The sequence below is a fragment of the Schistocerca americana genome, chromosome 1 (assembly GCF_021461395.2).
Source record: "Schistocerca americana isolate TAMUIC-IGC-003095 chromosome 1, iqSchAmer2.1, whole genome shotgun sequence".
Taxonomy (NCBI): domain Eukaryota; kingdom Metazoa; phylum Arthropoda; class Insecta; order Orthoptera; family Acrididae; genus Schistocerca; species Schistocerca americana.
Window position 1 is genome coordinate 450,218,454 of NC_060119.1, and position 19,492 is coordinate 450,237,945.

At 41.8% G+C, this 19,492-nt stretch overlaps 1 protein-coding gene across 3 annotated transcripts in view; it reads right to left on the minus strand.

The window, feature by feature from the left end:
* The window catches only part of LOC124623633, a 60,601-nt gene that overhangs the window by 32,956 nt on the left and 8,153 nt on the right, over positions 1-19,492 (minus strand). For 2 of the 3 annotated variants that reach the window (XR_006980699.1, XR_006980701.1), the window contains exon 2: positions 17,309-17,360. Coding sequence is in view for 1 of the 3 variants with exons in the window: in XM_047149050.1 (XP_047005006.1) it covers positions 12,734-12,760; positions 17,309-17,360 (79 nt within the window). In the remaining 2 variants the exon portion in view is untranslated. Of the gene's footprint in view, positions 1-12,733; positions 12,761-17,308; positions 17,361-19,492 lie in introns of all 3 variants that reach the window. The other variant, XM_047149050.1, reaches the window with a different exon arrangement.

Sequence of the window (19,492 nt, forward strand, 5' to 3'; positions counted from 1 at the left end):
AAAGTGGAAATGATTTCATTTAAATATTTACTGTCAATCAGCTAATACAAATTTCCAGAAAACTCTTACATATAACGGACCATTTGATGTCCAGTGGAACATATCTGCCTCTCTTACTATTTTTCAAAAATTGAAATGCTGGGCAACCTTTTGAATACATGTCTTTCATCAGAAACTCTTTCAATCTGAAACACAAACATTCAGAAGTGGGGTCTCAAATATAGGGTAAACAAAAGATGCCACAAACAATTTAAAGGCGTAGTAGGAAGGAAAACAAGTTTACAGAAAGCACAGATGCTGAAAAAAGATGTGAGACATGATAATGTTGGGTAAACTTATAACAATTAGGTGAGCTTATTTCATGTTTTCTTTGAGTGAGAAGTCATTTACAACCACTCAAAGAAGTTTAAGGTGCAGATCCAACAAATCTTAGGTCTATCAATTTCACTTGATATTCACAAAGGGGAGTATTTTGGGCACATTATGTACAGAGAAACCGCTCACACTTTTTTGGCAGAACAGGAAAGAATTAATGTGCTGTTAGTTAACTGCATAAGCATCCAGGGTGAAGTATCATAATTAATCTCACTCGTTACTGATATTAAATGCGAATATAACACTTAGAACAGAAAGCCAGCTGAAATCAGCACTGAATAGCAGTTAAATATAAATTCTAATTGGTATATTTCCAACAATAATAGATTGGATGTTAATGATGGTGGCAAATTTATCATCACAAAGAACTCAATACCACCTAATGAGGTCGATAAAGTCTTCTCGGATTATCAGCCAAGTCATCGTGTCATGCTATTGTCTGTATTCCCACAGTAACAATGACAATACAATGCCACAACTCAGCTGATAAACTGAGAAAACCTGCATTATGATCTAACAAGGTTTTACATATTCTGAATGTGAAATAATCTATGTAAAGATAATCTGCTTCAATGTGCAGTGGCAGCATGCTTCATAGAAAATGTGTAAGATTACAGTAGATACATTTCCTGATCATGCTGCAGTAATTTAGGGGGGGGGGGGGGATTCCAACTTATCAGCTGGGAGGCTCTCATGCTTAAAACAGATGCCAGAGTCAGGGAATCATGTGAGGCTGCTTTAAATATTTTTTTGAAAATTATCTTGGACAGTTAGACAACCAGCCTGTGAAGCTGACTAACAATCCCTAACTTTTTGATTCAGTTAATATAAAGGAGGATATTGGTGGTCACAGGACTCATGTTACAGCATCAGTTACTGCAGGTGTTGAAATAAATGTAAAGAAATGAGAGAAAATATTTCTGCTGAAGCAAATATGACAAGACACAGACAACAAATTACCTAGGCTGAATATGGAAAGTATTATTTGATCAAATTCAACAGTACAATTTGACTGAGGTATGTATGTGCCATGCAAGATTATGAGGGATGCAAAAGATCTGTTGAGGTTCAATATTCTTGTTAGGAAATTTCTACAAAGCAAAGAAAGCTTTGTCATACGCACTATATGATCAATGTATCTGGACACCTGGCTGAAACTGCCTTACAAATTCGTGGTGCCTCCATTGGTAACAATGGAATTCAATACGGTGTTGGCCCACCCTTAACCCTGATGACAGCTTCCACTCTCACAGTCATACGTTCAGTCAGGTGCTGGAAGGTTTCTTGGGGAATGACAGCCCATTCTTCACGACGTGCTGCACTGAGGAGAGGTAACAATGGCGGTCGGTGAGGCCTGGCACGAAGTCGGCATTCCAAAACATCCTAAAGGTGCTCAATAGGATTCAGGTCAAGACTCTGTGCAGGCCAGTCCATTACAGGGATATTATTGTCATGTAACCACTCTGCCACAGGCTGTGCATTATGAATAGGTGCTCAACTGTGTTGAAAGACGCAGTCGCCATCCCCGAATTGCTCTTCAACAGTGGAAAGCAAGAAGATGCTTAAAACATCAATGTAGGCCTGTGCTATGATAGCGCCAACCAAAACAACAAGGGGTGCAAGTGCCCTCCGTGGAAAACATGACTACTCCATAACACCACCGCCTCCGAATTTTACTGTTGGCACTACACATACTGGCAGATGTCGTTCACTGGGCATTTGCCATAGCCACACCCTGCCATCGGATTGCCACACTGTGTACCAGGATGCATCACTCCATACAATGTTTTTCCACTGTTCAATCACCCAATGTTTACCCTCCTTACACCAAGCGAGGCGTCATTTGGCATTTACCGGCGTGATGTGTGGCTAACGATTAGCCACTCGACTATGAAATCCAAGTTTCCTCACCTCTCACCTAAATGTCACAGTACTTGCAGTGGATCCTGATGCAGTTTGGAATTCCTGTGTGATGGTCTTGATAGATGTCTGCCTATTACACATTACAACCCTCTACAACTGTCGGTGGTCTGTTTCAGTCAACAGAGGAGATCAGCCTGTACACTTTTGTGCTGTACGTGCCCTTCACATTTCCACTTCACTATCACATCAGGAACAGTGGACCTAGGGATGTTTAGGTGTGTGGAAATCTCGCGTACAGGCGTATGACACAAGTGACACTCAATCACCTGACCATGTTCGAAGTCCGTGAGTTGTGCAGAGTGCCCCATTCCACTATGTCATGATGTCTAATGACTACTGGGGTTGCTGATTTGGAGTACCTGGCAGTAGGGGGCAGCACAATGCACCTAATATGAAAAACATGTTTTTGGGGGTGCCTGGATACTTTCGATCGTATAGTGTATTTAAATACGGTGAAGGCTTTGTGTCAAACTCGAGCTGAACATAGCCCAAAAAAAAAAAAAGCATAAGAAACTGAAGCAGAAGATGACTCAGATGATGAGAAATTATAGCTCTTTTTTATATTAATTGTCACGTGAATGCCGTGTTTTGTATTTTGATATTCTGGTTACTATGGGTTTATTTATAGATAGTCATTTTTTTATTTGTAGTTCATTGTTGCTATTTGAATTTACACATTGTCATTTTGTCATTCGGGGACAGTGAGTGGGATTTGAATGCTAGAAAACCGAGTGGCAATTGGAGAAACCAGAACATTTCTGAGCTATTCTTGTGTCTGAGTTCAACAGAGGGTTGAGAGCATTGGAGGCAGTGAGAGACATTTGCACCTTATATGGAGATAATGGCACTAGACAGAGCACAGTAAGAAAATGGTTTTCTTGTTTTGAGGAGGATCGTTTTAACATTAGGGTCTCTCCATGTTCAGGAAAGCTTTTGGGATCCTGATGTATGGATCCTGGTGTATGGGTACAGCATGCCCTAAGCCAAAATCACAAAGATCAGCAGATGACCATACGTAGACAACACCGACCATTCCTGACTTCTTAGGTAATAGAACCCAGTACGTTGTCCTCGATGGTGAGTGTTCATTGGAGGTGAGGGTATCATCTGGAGTGCCCCAGGGAAGTGTGGTAATTCCGCTGTTGTTTTCTATCTACACAAATGATCTTTTGGATAGGGTGGATAGCAATGTGTGGCTGTTTGCTGATGATGCTGTGGTGTACCGGAAGGTGTCGTCATTGAGTGACTGTAGGAAGATACAAGATGACTTGGACAGGATTTGTGATTGGGGATGACAATCATTTAAGTGCAACAATCTTCAATGATCCACATCATTGTGCTTGACAACTGGCATAAGTGATGAATAATGATCATTCCACAATCGTGTGACATTTGCATGCAATGGGGAAGATCAAAAATTGGGTGTATGGGTACAGCATGCCCTAAGCCAAAATCACAAAGGTCAGCAGATGACCGTACGTAGACAACACTGACCATTCCTATCTTGTATCATTACTGGTGAACAGAAATGGTGTCTTTAGGCTAAGGTAAGGAAAACAAAGGAGTGGTTGAGTCCAAACAAAGCAGCAACTCCGCATACAAAGACCTGGGCACATCCATTGAAAGATGATATTACGCACTGGTGGAACAGCAATGGTGTAGTGTACTATGAACTGCTTCCTTGAGGTGTAACCATCACTGCCTTAATTTACTGTCAACAATTGAGGTGTCTTGAAGACACAATCCAAGAAAAACAATCAGGAAGACCGTGTGAAGTGATAACACATGTCTGCAGTCTGCTAGACTGACAAAAAACACTATATAGGGGTTGGGTTGGAAAGTCATTCCACACCCACCTTACTCACCTGATTTTGTGCCCTCAGATTTTCACTTTTTCCACTCTATCGAATAATCTTCAAGGAACTTCCTCTCTAGATAAAAATGCACTCAGAACATGGCTCAGCAAGTTCTTTCCTTAAAATCGAGAGATTTCTACAATCACAGAATCAAAATGCTACCCCAGCATTGGCAGACTGTTGTAAAAAGTGAAGGAGAATATATTATTGATGACTAACATCTCTGTTATGTGTACTTTTGTTTCGTTTACACTTGTGCAAAAACGCTACAAGCTTATGCACCAACCCAATGTGTTCACATTGTCTGAAGGAACTAGCAGCAGTTTATTGTTGGTCATTAGAACAATGAAGCATTTGAAGTGACTCGACAAAGGTACTGGAGGGTCAACAGATGGAAGTGTATAACTATATGCCTGTATCACTGTTGCCAATTTGTTATATAACTGCTTGCATATTCTGAACTTCTTAGGACCAAAAATTGCCTTTGTTCAGTATATTTGTGAGATCCTGAAGGCAGCAGATGGCAATGGCCTATGTTGATGCCATGTTCCTTACTTCCGGAAGCATCTGGTACAGTTCTGAATGTCACCTACTGAACAAAATACAAGCTTCTAAAATAACTGGACCACAATTGCAATTGTCTTGGAGACTTCCTGGGAGACTGACTCAACATGTTATTCTAAACAGGGAGAAATTGTCAGATGGAAAGAAATTTGAGGAATACCACAAGAGGGTGTTGTAGGATGGTTGTTGTTGTTATTAATACTGTTTTCAGTCCAAAGACTGATTTGATGAAGCTCTCCATTCTACTCTATCCTCAGAAAGTCTCTCCTTCCCTGCATAGACGCTGCAGCCTACATCTATTTGCATCTGCTTACTATAGTCAATTCTTGGTCTCCCCCTACAATGTTTTCTCTCTTCATTTCCTTCCATCACCAAATTAACTATTCCTTGATGCCTTAGAATATGTCCTACTAATTGATGCCTTCATTTAGTCAAGCTTTGCAATAAATTTCTCCAATGTGAGCACCTCATTAGTTATTCTATTTAATCTTAAGCATTCTTCAGTTATGTCACATTTGAAAACTACTATTCTCTTCCTGTCTGAACTGTTTCTCATTCATTTCTGTACAAGGCTATACTCTACAAAAATACCTTCGGAAAGACTCTGCAACACTTAAATTTACATTTGATGTTAGGAAACTCATCTTTTTCAGATATACTTTTCTTGCTTTTATCAGTCTGCAATTGCCAAATGTCATTTATTTTGCAGCCCACCAGGTTGCATCCACAGCACAGAGCATATTTCGTGCAGCCATTTTCTTGGATGTCAATGTATTCTGGCAAAATACATACAAGATTCATCCGACCAGGCAACACAATTCCATAGATCCACGGTCCAGTTTCAATGATTTCATCCTCACTGAAATTGTAATTGACAATGTCATTGGGTCAACATAGATACACACGGGGGTCATCTACCACAGAGCCCAAAGTTTATCAATATGTAATGAAAGATGTGCTTTGAAACACTTGTACCTGCACCATAATTTTAGTCTTTGTCAGATCTGCCACAGATAACCACCCATCCTGCTATACTGAGCAGGGTAACCTCTGACCTCCACATTCTGTGATGAGGCATCAACATCCAACATCTTATTACCTACTTGTCATTTCACTGTCCTTCAACCACTTTCCGTAAATGCTCATGATGGTGGCATGTCAGTAGCTAACCAGTTTTGCCATTTTCAAGATCCTAGTTCCAGGCAATGGGCCATTACAAACTACTCTTTCTCAAAACCATTTATTTCACATTACTTCATAACATGCTGGGCAGTATGAGCCAGTTTGACTGCTAAGGTTAAGTAAGGATGTCCAGTGTGAACCAGATACTATAATTCCATTAAGATCTGAAGATGCTGTGCAGTGGAACATTTCATGAGTAAAAATAAAAGAATTTTGGTGATTTAGGCATGAGTAAATTATTTAATGCCACTTATGCTGGTGGATTTCTCCATTTGCAGCCCATATCATCACTAGAACAACTCTCCCTTTGTCCCGGCTTCCTTTTTATGCTCTTGTTCCTGACCTTACCAAAACAGGTGCTGGCAACATCAACAACAGCATTTAATCTCATAATGGGCAATGGATATAATGGGTCATCAGTGCATATAAATGATCTCATGTTGGAAACTCCATGAAGCTGTTCATGGAAGATGCTGTTGCATATACGGACGTCATAACATGACAAAATTATAGCAAAATGAAAGAATATCTGAAGAACATCAACACTTCGTGTGATAGCTAACAGTTGACCTCAAGCACAAATAAATGCAACATACTGCATATAAATGAGCATAAAAACCACTAATGTTTGATATATAATGATAATCAATCACTGGAAACAATGAAAACCATCAAATGGAATATTTATCCAAAACAATTTAAAGAGAAACAGCCACAGAACACTAGTTGCAGGAAAGAGAGATGCCAAGAAATGTGTTAATTCAAGAAAGATGTTGCTCACAAAACACTAGTTTGACTTATAATTTTTGTTTGTCAAACTCTGATTCTTATCAAGTATAAGTAACAGAGAAGATACAGAAAACTGATAGAAGGGCAAAATGTGGACTTGTTTCGTAAACCCACAAACATCTCAGAAATACTCAACCAACTCCAGTGGCAGACACTACAAGACAGGTGCTGGGTGCATGTCATGGAAAGTTTTACTCTTAAAATTCTGAGAATGCATGTTACAAAAAGAGTTCAACCATAAAATCGGACAAATTTGAACTTCTTTGGAGGTTTACTAGCAGTTGTTCAGCGTGTATATGATTTGCAAATGGAACAAAACAAGGGAGAAATGATGGCAGTACAAGAAGTATTCTCTGTCAAATACAGCACGATGGATTGATTGTAAAATACCAATGTACATGTAGGTTTATCAGTACCGATAATTACTGGACCAACTGTTTTGTAACCGCAAACGTATCTCACATGCCATTCCCCACCTCCACCCAAGAACCAGCCAAAAAGTACAACACAAAGTAGTGCCCCCTTCGTCACCCAGTATCATCCCATACCGGAACAACTGAACCATACCATTCGCCAGGGCTTTCATTACCTATCATCATGCCCTGAAATGAGGGACATCCTACCCAAGATGCTACCCACCCCATATATAGTGGTGTTCCATCTCTCACCCAACCCTCACAACATCCTAGTCCATCCCTACATTATTCCCAATCTTAGCTCCTTGTCACAAGGATCATATCCTTGTGGAAGACCTAGGTGCAAGACTTGACCATTCACTCAGCCAGCACTTCCTATTCCAGTCCTGTCAGAGGCTTATCCTACCCCCATCAGAGGCCGGACTGCCTGGAAAAGCAGCTATGTCGTATACCAGCTCTGCTGTATTCATTCATTCATCAGGATGAATGGCCACAAGCAAATGGGGCCAAGAGCTAAGTAGGCCACCCTGCGGTACAACATGCGGCTGAACATAACAGATTGTTTCAATGGCTGCTTCACTACCAAAGCCATCTGGATCCTCCTCTCCACCACCAGCTTTACTGTACAGTGCAGACAGGAGTTATCCTCAGAAGCTATTCTCCACTCCCGAACTTATTCCAGCCTCAACTTAAGGTAACATACAGTACCCACAACCTCCCTCCAACAGTCTCCACCCCCTGTCCTGTCACCCCTTCCTTTTCTTGTGAGGAGTGCCTGCTTCTGTGAATAAATATGTGTGTGTGTGTGTGTGTGTGTGTGTGTGTGTGTGTGTGTGTGTGTGTGTTTCTTTTATTGAAAATGGTCGTGGCCAAAATCCGATGTGTACGTTTCTTTTAGTTACACCTGTCTGCAACTTAATGTGTCATCTTTATGGTAAGTGGCAATCTCTCTCTTCCTTATACTGTTGTTATTAGTAAGGAAGTAAGACTTAGCATTATTCTTAAGTCACCTAGGAAATACTTCCAAGAGGATTGCGAAATAAGATCAGGCTAATGGCAGTTCATGATTATGCAAACATACTGAAGGAAATCTTAATACACTCCTGGAAATTGAAATAAGAACACCGTGAATTCATTGTCCCAGGAAGGGGAAACTTTATTGACACATTCCTGGGGTCAGATACATCACATGATCACACTGACAGAACCACAGGCACATAGACACAGGCAACAGAGCATGCACAATGTCAGCACTAGTACAGTGTATATCCACCTTTCGCAGCAATGCAGGCTGCTATTCTCCCATGGAGACGATCGTAGAGATGCTGGATGTAGTCCTGTGGAACGGCTTGCCATGCCATTTCCACCTGGCGCCTCAGTTGGACCAGCGTTCGTGCTGGACGTGCAGACCGCGTGAGACGACGCTTCATCCAGTCCCAAACATGCTCAATGGGGGACAGATCCAGAGATCTTGCTGGCCAGGGTAGTTGACTTACACCTTCTAGAGCACGTTGGGTGGCACAGGATACATGCGGACGTGCATTGTCCTGTTGGAACAGCAAGTTCCCTTGCCGGTCTAGGAATGGTAGAACGATGGGTTCGATGACGGTTTGGATGTACCGTGCACTATTCAGTGTCCCCTCGACGATCACCAGTGGTGTACAGCCAGTGTAGGAGATCGCTCCCCACACCATGATGCCGGGTGTTGGCCCTGTGTGCCTCGGTCGTATGCAGTCCTGATTGTGGCGCTCACCTGCACGGCGCCAAACACACATACGACCATCATTGGCACCAAGGCAGAAGCGACTCTCATCGCTGAAGACGACACGTCTCCATTCGTCCCTCCATTCACGCCTGTCGCGACACCACTGGAGGCGGGCTGCACGATGTTGGGGCGTGAGCGGAAGACGGCCTAACTGTGTGCGGGACCGTAGCCCAGCTTCATGGAGACGGTTGCGAATGGTCCTCGCCGATACCCCAGGAGCAACAGTGTCCCTAATTTGCTGGGAAGTGGCGGTGCGGTCCCCTACGGCACTGCATAGGATCCTACGGTCTTGGCGTGCATCCGTGCGTCGCTGCAGTCCGGTCCCAGGTCGACGGGCACGTGCACCTTCCGCCGACCACTGGCGACAACATCGATGTACTGTGGAGACCTCACGCCCCACGTGTTGAGCAATTCGGCGGTACGTCCACCCGGCCTCCCGCATGCCCACTATACGCCCTCGCTCAAAGTCCGTCAACTGCACATACGGTTCACGTCCACGCTGTCGCGGCATGCTACCAGTGTTAAAGACTGCGATGGAGCTCCGTATGCCATGGCAAACTGGCTGACACTGACGGCGTCGGTGCACAAATGCTGCGCAGCTAGCGCCATTCGACGGCCAACACCGCGGTTCCTGGTGTGTCCGCTGTGCCGTGCGTGTGATCATTGCTTGTACAGCCCTCTCGCAGTGTCCGGAGCAAGTATGGTGGGTCTGACACACCGGTGTCAATGTGTTCTTTTTTCCATTTCCAGGAGTGTATATGGTGCAACAAAAAGGAGTACGCAATTATTGAATATGTATTTTCAGTTATAAATTCTGTGCACTTAATAAAAATTAAAGCAGTTTGCACTTCCAACATAACTTGAAAATGCAAAAGAAAAATAAAATGTCTCCATAACATAACAATAACCTTCTGCAACAATGTTACAAGTGTTTTAAGAACTAGTCGATACATCTGGATATATTTCATGAATGTGACTCCAATTACCACATACTTTTTTACTTACTAACCTGTCGTAGAAGGTTGCTAAATCATTACAGATCAAAGATGTAACAAGCCTAATAACAACAAAGGCCAGTGAGCATGTGGAAAGGCAACAACCACATAAACAAGATTCAAAGTTCAAAGCCTTCCAAGGCCAGCACCAATTTGAATAAAATCATTTTGGGTGTTATACTGCATCATTATGAAACACTAAAATAACTAGTTACTTTAATGTTACATAATTATGCAGCTTAACAGCCAAAAAGGGTTTTAAGCAAGATTGACATTTTCAACACTGTCCTTTCTCAGGTCCCCCCCCCCCCCCCCACACACACAAGCAGCCTCATTGTCCCAGCCCTGCAAACCATGCCTCCAATTTCATTACATACCATACATAATTTCTCCTGTCTGCACCAGAGCAAATTCACTGACATGAAGGCATACACACACTTATGCATGCATCCATCCAAAAACTTAATGACTGGAAACAAAGGCAGCTGGAGGTTCTAGAATTATGAATTCACATTTGCTGTGCTTATAGTGAGTAAGGCCCACAGCTACCAGTCACAGTCCCTTGGCCTTCACTTAGCAATGAAAAGCCAAAAACTTGACCTTTCGGAAGCACAAACATCCGACCCACAGTCCAGATTTATTATTAAATGACCTAGCACAAGTCAATAATCCCCCTCTTCTTAATTTCCCTTAATCCTAATGGTTTTCCAATGCTTTCCATGCTGTGTTGCATTCTATTTCCCCTTTTATTTTCTGTATTTATTTATTTCATTTCAAATGTCTATGTATTCCATATATTCTGTTGTTACAACTGTCAATTCTATATTTTAGTCTGTTTCTGTATCACTTTCCATACATAATACCTCTTCATGCTAATGTTCAGTGCTCTTGGCAAGTACTAATTTTATTTTACTCCTAGTCAGTTACTATTTGATGATAGCTCTGTAAGCCGAAAACCACTCAACTAAATAGATTAATTCTGTAGACTATACACATTATTTACTTTTTGTTTATACACTGATGAACCAAAACACTGTGAGCAGTTGCTTAATAGCATATGTGTCCATATTTGAAACGAAATACATCGTAAATAATGGGCTACTGATTTGCTTATGTGCTGATGACGCCTGATAGCGACCAATATGGGCTCCACAGGATTTATATCAGGTGAATTTGGTCACCGAGACATCAACATGAGATCTCTATAATGCTCCTCAAACTACCGTAGCACAGTTCTGGCTCCAAGACATGGACAATTGTACTTCTGAAAGAAAATATCGCCAGTGGGGAAGACATCAAGCCTGAAGGGATGCAGGTGGTTCACAGCTGTCACCACGTCTTCGATTACTACCATAAGTCCCATGCAAGCACTGGAGAACATTTCCCATAGCATACTACTGCTCCCATCAGCCTCCAACCATGGTGCAGGGCATGTTTTGAGTCACCTTGTACCTCAATTACAGCATTTGTGGAGATGACCACTGATCTAGTGTAGCAAAAATGTGATTCACTCAAAAAAAGCCAACACGTTGCCATTGAGCTATGATCAATTCCCAATGGTCCCATGCCCACTGCAATCATAATTGACAATGTCGTAGACTCAACAAGTGAACGTGTAGGTTTGGTCTGGTGCGAAGCTCCATGTTCAACAATGTACAATGGATAGTGTGCTCCAAGACCCTTGTGCTTGCACCAGTATTGTGGTCTTTTGGCTCTCTTGTGCTCTGCTCTTTTGAGCAGACAAGCCTCCAATCCCCATGTTCTGTGAAGACTCATCAATGTCCAACCATTTAGTGCCTAGTGGTAGTTTGGATGCCCTCCTGCCTCTTTCCATAGACACTGATGATAGTAGCACATGAAAATTCAACCAGCTCGGCTGCTTTTGAGAACTTGTTAACAGGCTCTGCATAGTAATAATAATCTACCCTTTGTCAAAGTCGCTTATCTCGATGGATTTGCGACCCATATCTTCGCTATGGTGATCCCCCGTGTGTGTCTGCTCTGCTTACATTCTATTGCAACCAATTCACTTGCCCACAATGCCACCACATGGCATCCAATGTCATGGTGGACAGTGATCATAATGTTTTGGCTTATCAGTGTACCAATCTCATCAATGTGCCTGACAACTGCTCAATGCCTCATCCATACTGTGCATAGTTACCTTTATTCCCTACATTATTTGAAACAGATTTTAAGAAATCATTGAAATCTCACATGTCATCTGGAATCAAAACATGTAGTGCAAGAAATCTATAGAAATCAGCATGGAAAGCAATAAAATTCAAAAGTATCACAATATGACACTGTAAAATTCAAAAATAATAAGTAATGGGAAACATGGAGAGAACCACTTTTCCAATGACAACTGAATATATAATCATATTTTAAATTCTAGTTGCTTCAGTAGTATGATGCACACATTGTCAAATTAAAAGAGAAGATTTTTAAATAAAGATGAACAGTCACAAGAGTTAAAATCTATGAATATTGTGTATTCATACACTATTCAGTATATGTATAAAAGCGAATACTTTGTGGAATATTTTATATTTTGTCAGCAACCAGACACAAATTCAATATCTTTCCCAATTTGAGAAATGTAGGATACACATGAAACAAGAAAATCAAACAAAATCAAGGAAACAATTACTGAATCAAAACATAGTATAAAATATGCTGTATTTAATATTAGACCTCGATTTATATGTCATAACTAAATTTTGTTGCAAAATGTGGTTGTATATTGAAGCAAGTTATATAAAAGAAGAAATTAAATAGCAACTTTATTTCCACATTATTATATGAAAGACTAATTAGTAAAAAATTTCTCAGTAATGCCTTCCAAAGTGAGGCACTGGTTCTTACCTTTCTCTCATCCACAAGAAAGTCAAACTACGAGATAAAAGAAATATTAATTTATTTCCTATGGCATAAAAATACCCATTACATGTAACAGAGATAAAGTATTATGGCACAACATGACATGGCTTGTACTGCGTATGATTAACTACAAAATTTATGAACCTGTGTTTCTAGGAGAAACTACAAATTATAATGAGCTCAACAGGAATACAAATTATTGTCTGGTAAGAGAGATTTTTCTTCCCTTTAAAGTTAACTGCAATATTACAATCTAAAAATAACATCATCTCTAGAAATGCACCAGCTATTTGGATTTTTACAGAGCCTAACAAAAATGTCTACTGAGACATGACTAGAAAATTATTAACACACAAATGTTTAAGGAATGGAACATTTGCCTACTGCAATACTGCTTAAGTTTCTGATTCTTCAACTTGTGTTTCTCACAACAGTTGTGCAATCTTGCAACTCACAGCAAGGTTAGAAACAAAAACCTTTCAAACTCTAACTCATGAAAATAAAAAGAGAGGATAGCAACAGAAGCAATCAGTGCTTGACTGATATTAAGAACTTATGTAATGAGAAGACCAAATATTGAGTCTTCAAATCGATATATAAAAATGTATTGAGACATTACAGGAAAATGAGGGTAAGAGAAACTGCAGAGAATTATATTATTCCACTAGTCTGGAGAAGCTTACAGTTGAAATTCAAATTTGAAAGGCAAAAGTAACTAATCTATTTCATATTCATACGACAAATATTGTTTACAATATAGGAAGATGACTTCTAACTGTAAAAAAGTAATCATGAAACAAAGTTTTTAAATGCTCCATAGTGAGCATCAACAATTTTCCCTCGACATGCCCACAACAGCAAATGTTTTAAATTTGACCAAGCAATTAGAGAGGGTGCTAATCAAATTTAGTAAAAATAACTAGGAAGTGATTGTACACAGAGATTCAAAAATCAATTTCATCTAGGTTACTTCTGATCAATGGCACTTTAAGAGTTGCTAATGTCCAGCTTTGATCTGACCCCCACAGTAACAATTACAGCACCAGCAACTGACAGTTTATTTATAATGCCAACTGTTTTCCTCAAATAGATACACTATGTGATCAAAAGTATCCAGCCACCTAGCTGAAAATGACTTACAAGTTCGTGGCACCCTCCACTGTAATGCTGGAATTCAATATGGTGTTGGCAGATGACAGCTTCCACTCTCGCAGGTATACATTCAGTCGAGTGCTGAAAGGTTTCTTGGGGAATGGCAGCCCATTCTTCACGGAGTTCTACACTGAGGAGAGGTTTCGATGGCGATGAGTGAGGCCTGGCACAAAGTTGACGTTCCAAAACATCCTAAAGGTGTCGTATAGAATTCAGGTCAGGTCTCTGTGCAGGCCAGTCCATTACAGGGATGTTACTGTTGTGTAACCACACCACCACAGGCCGTGCATTATGAACAGGTGCTCGATCGTGTTGAAAGATGCAATCGCCATCCCCGAATTGCTCTTTAACAGTGGGAAGCAAGAAGGTGCTTAAAACATCAATGTAGGTCTGTGTTGTGATAGTGAGACACAAAACAGCAAAGGGCGCAAGCTCCCTCCATGAAAAACACGACCAGACCATACCACCACCACCTCCGAATTTTACTGCTGGCACTACACATACTGGCAAATGGCGTTCGGCATACCCACACCCTGCCATCAGATCGACACACTGTGATTTGTCACTCCATACAATGTTTTTCCACTGTTCAGTCGTCCAATGTTTACACTCCTTACGCCAAGTGAGGCGTCATTTGGCATTTACCGGCACGATGTGTGGCTTATGAGCAGCCGCTCGACAGTGAAATCCAAGTTTTCTCACTGTCCGCCTGTCATAGTACTTGCAGTGGATCCTGATGCAGTTTGGAATTCCTGTGTGATGGTCTGGATAGATGTCTGCCCATTACACATTACAACCCTCTTCAACTGTCAGCAGTCTGTGTCAGTCAACAGACAAGATTGCCCTGAATGCTTTTGTGCTGTATGTATCCCTTCACATTTCCACTTCACTATCACTTCGGAAACAGTAGACCTAGGGATGTTTAGGAGTGTGGAAATCTCGCAGACAGACTTATGACAGAAGTGACATCCAGTCACCTGACCACATTCAAAGTCCGTGAGTTTCGCGGAGTGCCCCATTCTGCTCACTCACAGTGTCTAATGACTACTGATGTCACTGATATGGAGTACCTGGCAATAGGTGGCAGCACAATGCACCTAATATGAAAAACTTATGTTTTTGGGGTGTCCACATACTTTTGATCACATAGTGTATGAACCTCATAATAAATGGTTTATCTGACACCGATAATCAAGTAATAACAGCAAAGCATCTCCAGCAATCACTTATAATTAAAAAGGAAGACATACTAATTGCCGAATCATAAATGCTAACTCAATTACAGTATTCAGAGAGAATTCGCAATATGAACAATGGGGAAAATTTTATCAATGAGATACAGTAGATAAGAAATTTAAGTTTTTCCTAAAATATTCTTACAATACAGTGAATTCAGTACTTGCTACAATGTTTAAGATACACACACAGTTTACGTATGGGCACTAATAACCTAGATACTGCGAGCCCCAAATAACATACGTACAGTGTAACTAAAAGAGAAAGATGGCTAACATCTGGGATCAGAGTATTTTCTACCACAAAGAGACAGCCGTATTAAAAGCAAGAATTCAGGAGTCACTCACTGCATGTAATATTGCATGTAACATTACATCATCAAGGTAAAAACTGTGAACTATGCACAAAAGATTCATATCTCCAAGTTTGAAGCAATGACATGAAGCAAGAAAAAGTCAATATGGAAAACAATATTCAACATCTTGATGACTAGTACTGTCTATTTTTCACTGTCCCTCTCCCAACTCTATCACATACAACGCACTTAGCTTTTCACTCTTACTAACTCATGCACAATGTTTTAGCAGTAATCTCACTCTTGCATATTACCCAATCTTCCACCTTTAAGCTCTCAGGTTTTCACATCTTGTCTGGTGCAGTCCCCAACAATCAGTCTTTCCTTCTCTTCCTGGGCATTAAGTGTCCCCTGACCTTGGGTTCTGGGTGACATTTCCGAACTCAACCCATTTTCCTGAAGCTCACCAATCCTTTCCCTTTACAACTCCTCCTTCATCTTCAACCATTCTGTCAGAAGAAGAAGCCACATGCTCTGAAAGCTTGCACACATAATATTGTATATGTGTGTTCGCCTGCTGCCACTTGGTACGTAGATTTTTTTATCTGTCCAATTACATTACAAATCCAAGTTTATGGTATTCGTAAATTCAGAGAAAGTTTTTGACAATGCTGACTGGAATACTCTCTCTGAAGAGAGTAGGGATAAAATATGTGGGAGTGAAAGGTTTTCTACAACTTTTACAGAAGCCAGATGCAATGTGAAGAGCCAAAGGACATGAAAGAGGGAAGCAGTACTTGGGAAAGAATTTGTAGCATATCACTGATGTAATTCAATCTGTACACTGAGCAAGCAGTGAAGGAAATCAATGACAAATTTGGAAATGGAATTAAAGTACAGAGAGAAAATATATATATAATGGGTCTGCCAATTATACTGTCATTCTGTTAAACATAGCAAAGGATTTCGAGGAGCAATGGAATGGATGGATAGTGTCCTAAAAGAGGTTATAAGATTAACATCAAAAGTTAAACAGGCATAATGGACTGTACCCAAATTAAATCAGGAAAAGCTGACATAATTAGATCAGGAAATGAGACAGTAAAAGTAGTAGATGAGTTTTGCTATCTAGGTAGCAAAATAAGAGACAATAAGTGAAGTAGAGAGGATAAAAAGGCAGACTGTAAGTAGTAAGACAAGCATTCATGAGAAAGATAAAATTGCAAAAATAAATTTAAACATTAGGAAGTCTATTGTGAATGTATTTGGGTGGACAACAAACAGTCTACACAAGGAGAGTAGAAGCTTTTGAAATGTGGCTCTACTGGTGCATGCTGAAGATGGGTAGATAGGATAACTAAAGAGGTGGTAACCTACAGAGCCGAACTGAAGATAAAATAAATTTATGGCACAATTTCACAAAAAGAAGGGCTCAGTTGAAGGACACGTCAAAGAATCATCAGTTTGGTATTGGAGGAAAGTGTGTGGTGTAAAATTGTAGAGGGGGCCAAGGCTTGATTACAATAAACAGGTTCAAATGGGTGCACGTCATGGTAGTAATGCAGAGATGAAGAGGGTTACGTAGGATGTGTTAATGTGGAGAGGAACATCAAATCCGTCTCCACACTGAAGTCCAACGAACAACTACCACAAATTCCAGGTGCAATATTTTCCAGTTAAATAGAAATCAACAAATGATAAATTTCAAATGTTTGCAACTTATCGCTTTCCACAAAAAGTTATCTGTAGTGTAGGTAATCACATGACCGTAACACAACTGCTTCTATGAAAGAGGATAATATAAAACAGAGGAGTGCCTGTATGGCAAAACAAATACACTGTGACAACTGTTACGTTAGCTTGAAGTATATACTCACCTCAACATTCCCTTCTGCCTTGCTGTATTTTGACCTTTCAATCTGATATGCTCTGGAAAAAAATATCACATTAAACATCTGATATTACATAAAAACAAAAATGTGTGGTTTATCATCTTAAATCTGCAAAGAAATGTATGTGCAACATTTTCAGTTTCACTAATATCTAAGGTAGAAGAATGAAGCACAATATTTTATTTAATAAATTAGACTTTTTAGGGTATATACACTCCTGGAAATGGAAAAAAGAACACATTGACACCGGTGTGTCAGACCCACCATACTTGCTCCGGACACTGCGAGAGGGCTGTACAAGCAATGATCACACGCACGGCACAGCGGACACACCAGGAACCGCGGTGTTGGCCGTCGAATGGCGCTAGCTGCGCAGCATTTGTGCACCGCCGCCGTCAGTGTCAGCCAGTTTGCCGTGGCATACGGAGCTCCATCGCAGTCTTTAACACTGGTAGCATGCCGCGACGTGAACCGTATGTGCAGTTGACGGACTTTGAGCGAGGGCGTATAGTGGGCATGCGGGAGGCCGGGTGGACGTACCGCCGAATTGCTCAACACGTGGGGCGTGAGGTCTCCACAGTACATCGATGTTGTCGCCAGTGGTCGGCGGAAGGTGCACGTGCCCGTCGACCTGGGACCGGACCGCAGCGACGCACGGATGCACGCCAAGACCGTAGGATCCTACGCAGTGCCGTAGGGGACCGCACCGCCACTTCCCAGCAAATTAGGGACACTGTTGCCCCGGGGGTATCGGCGAGGACCATTCGCAACCATCTCCATGAAGCTGGGCTACGGTCCCGCACACCGTTAGGCCGTCTTTCGCTCACGCCCCAACATCGTGCAGCCCGCCTCCAGTGGTGTCGCGACAGGCGTGAATGGAGGGACGAATGGAGACGTGTCGTCTTCAGCGATGAGAGTCGCTTCTGCCTTGGTGCCAATGATGGTCGTATGCGTGTTTGGCGCCGTGCAGGTGAGCGCCACAATCAGGACTGCATACGACCGAGGCACACAGGGCCAACACCCGGCATCATGGTGTGGGGAGCGATCTCCTACACTGGCCGTACACCACTGGTGATCGTCGAGGGGACACTGAATAGTGCACGGTACATCCAAACCGTCATCGAACCCATCGTTCTACCATTCCTAGACCGGCAAGGGAACTTGCTGTTCCAACAGGACAATGCACGTCCGCATGTATCCCGTGCCACCCAACGTGCTCTAGAAGGTGTAAGTCAACTACCCTGGCCAGCAAGATCTCCGGATCTGTCCCCCACTGAGCATGTTTGGGACTGGATGAAGCGTCGTCTCACGCGGTCTGCACGTCCAGCACGAACGCTGGTCCAACTGAGGCGCCAGGTGGAAATGGCATGGCAAGCCGTTCCACAGGACTACATCCAGCATCTCTACGATCGTCTCCATGGGAGAATAGCAGCCTGCATTGCTGCGAAAGGTGGATATACACTGTACTAGTGCCGACATTGTGCATGCTCTGTTGCCTGTGTCTATGTGCCTGTGGTTCTGTCAGTGTGATCATGTGATGTATCTGACCACAGGACTGTGTCAATAAAGTTTCCCCTTCCTGGGACAATGAATTCACGGTGTTCTTATTTCAATTTCCAGGAGTGTATAAAAACAAAAGCAATAAATTGTAGACTAAAAGTTCCCGGCAGATTAAAACTGGGTGCTGGATCAAGACTCTTCCAGGAAGTTTCATATCAGCACACACTCCGGTCCAGAGTGAAAATTTCATTCTGGAAACATCCCTCAGGCTGTGGCAAAGCCATGTTTCCGCAATATCCTTCCTTCCACGAGTGCTACTTCTGCAACTTTTGCAGGAGAGCTTCTGCAAAGTTTGCAAGGTAGGGGACAAGGTACTGGCAGAATTAAAGGTGTGAGGATGGGTCGTGAGTCGTGCTTTGGGAGCTCCGATGATGGAGAACTTGCCCATGAAAGGCAAAGGTCCCGAGTTCGAGTCTGGCACACAGTTTTAATCTGCCAGGAAGTTTCATATTAGCGCACACTCCACTGCAGAGTGAATGAAATGGTTCTTTGACTATTATGTACAATTTCTCTGATTAGGGAAGCTACAATGCAATTTTATTCTGCCTCTCATTTTAGTGCGTTGTTGAATTTATTTCTCTCCTGTCTTGATTTTTCTTCTGTCTTCTC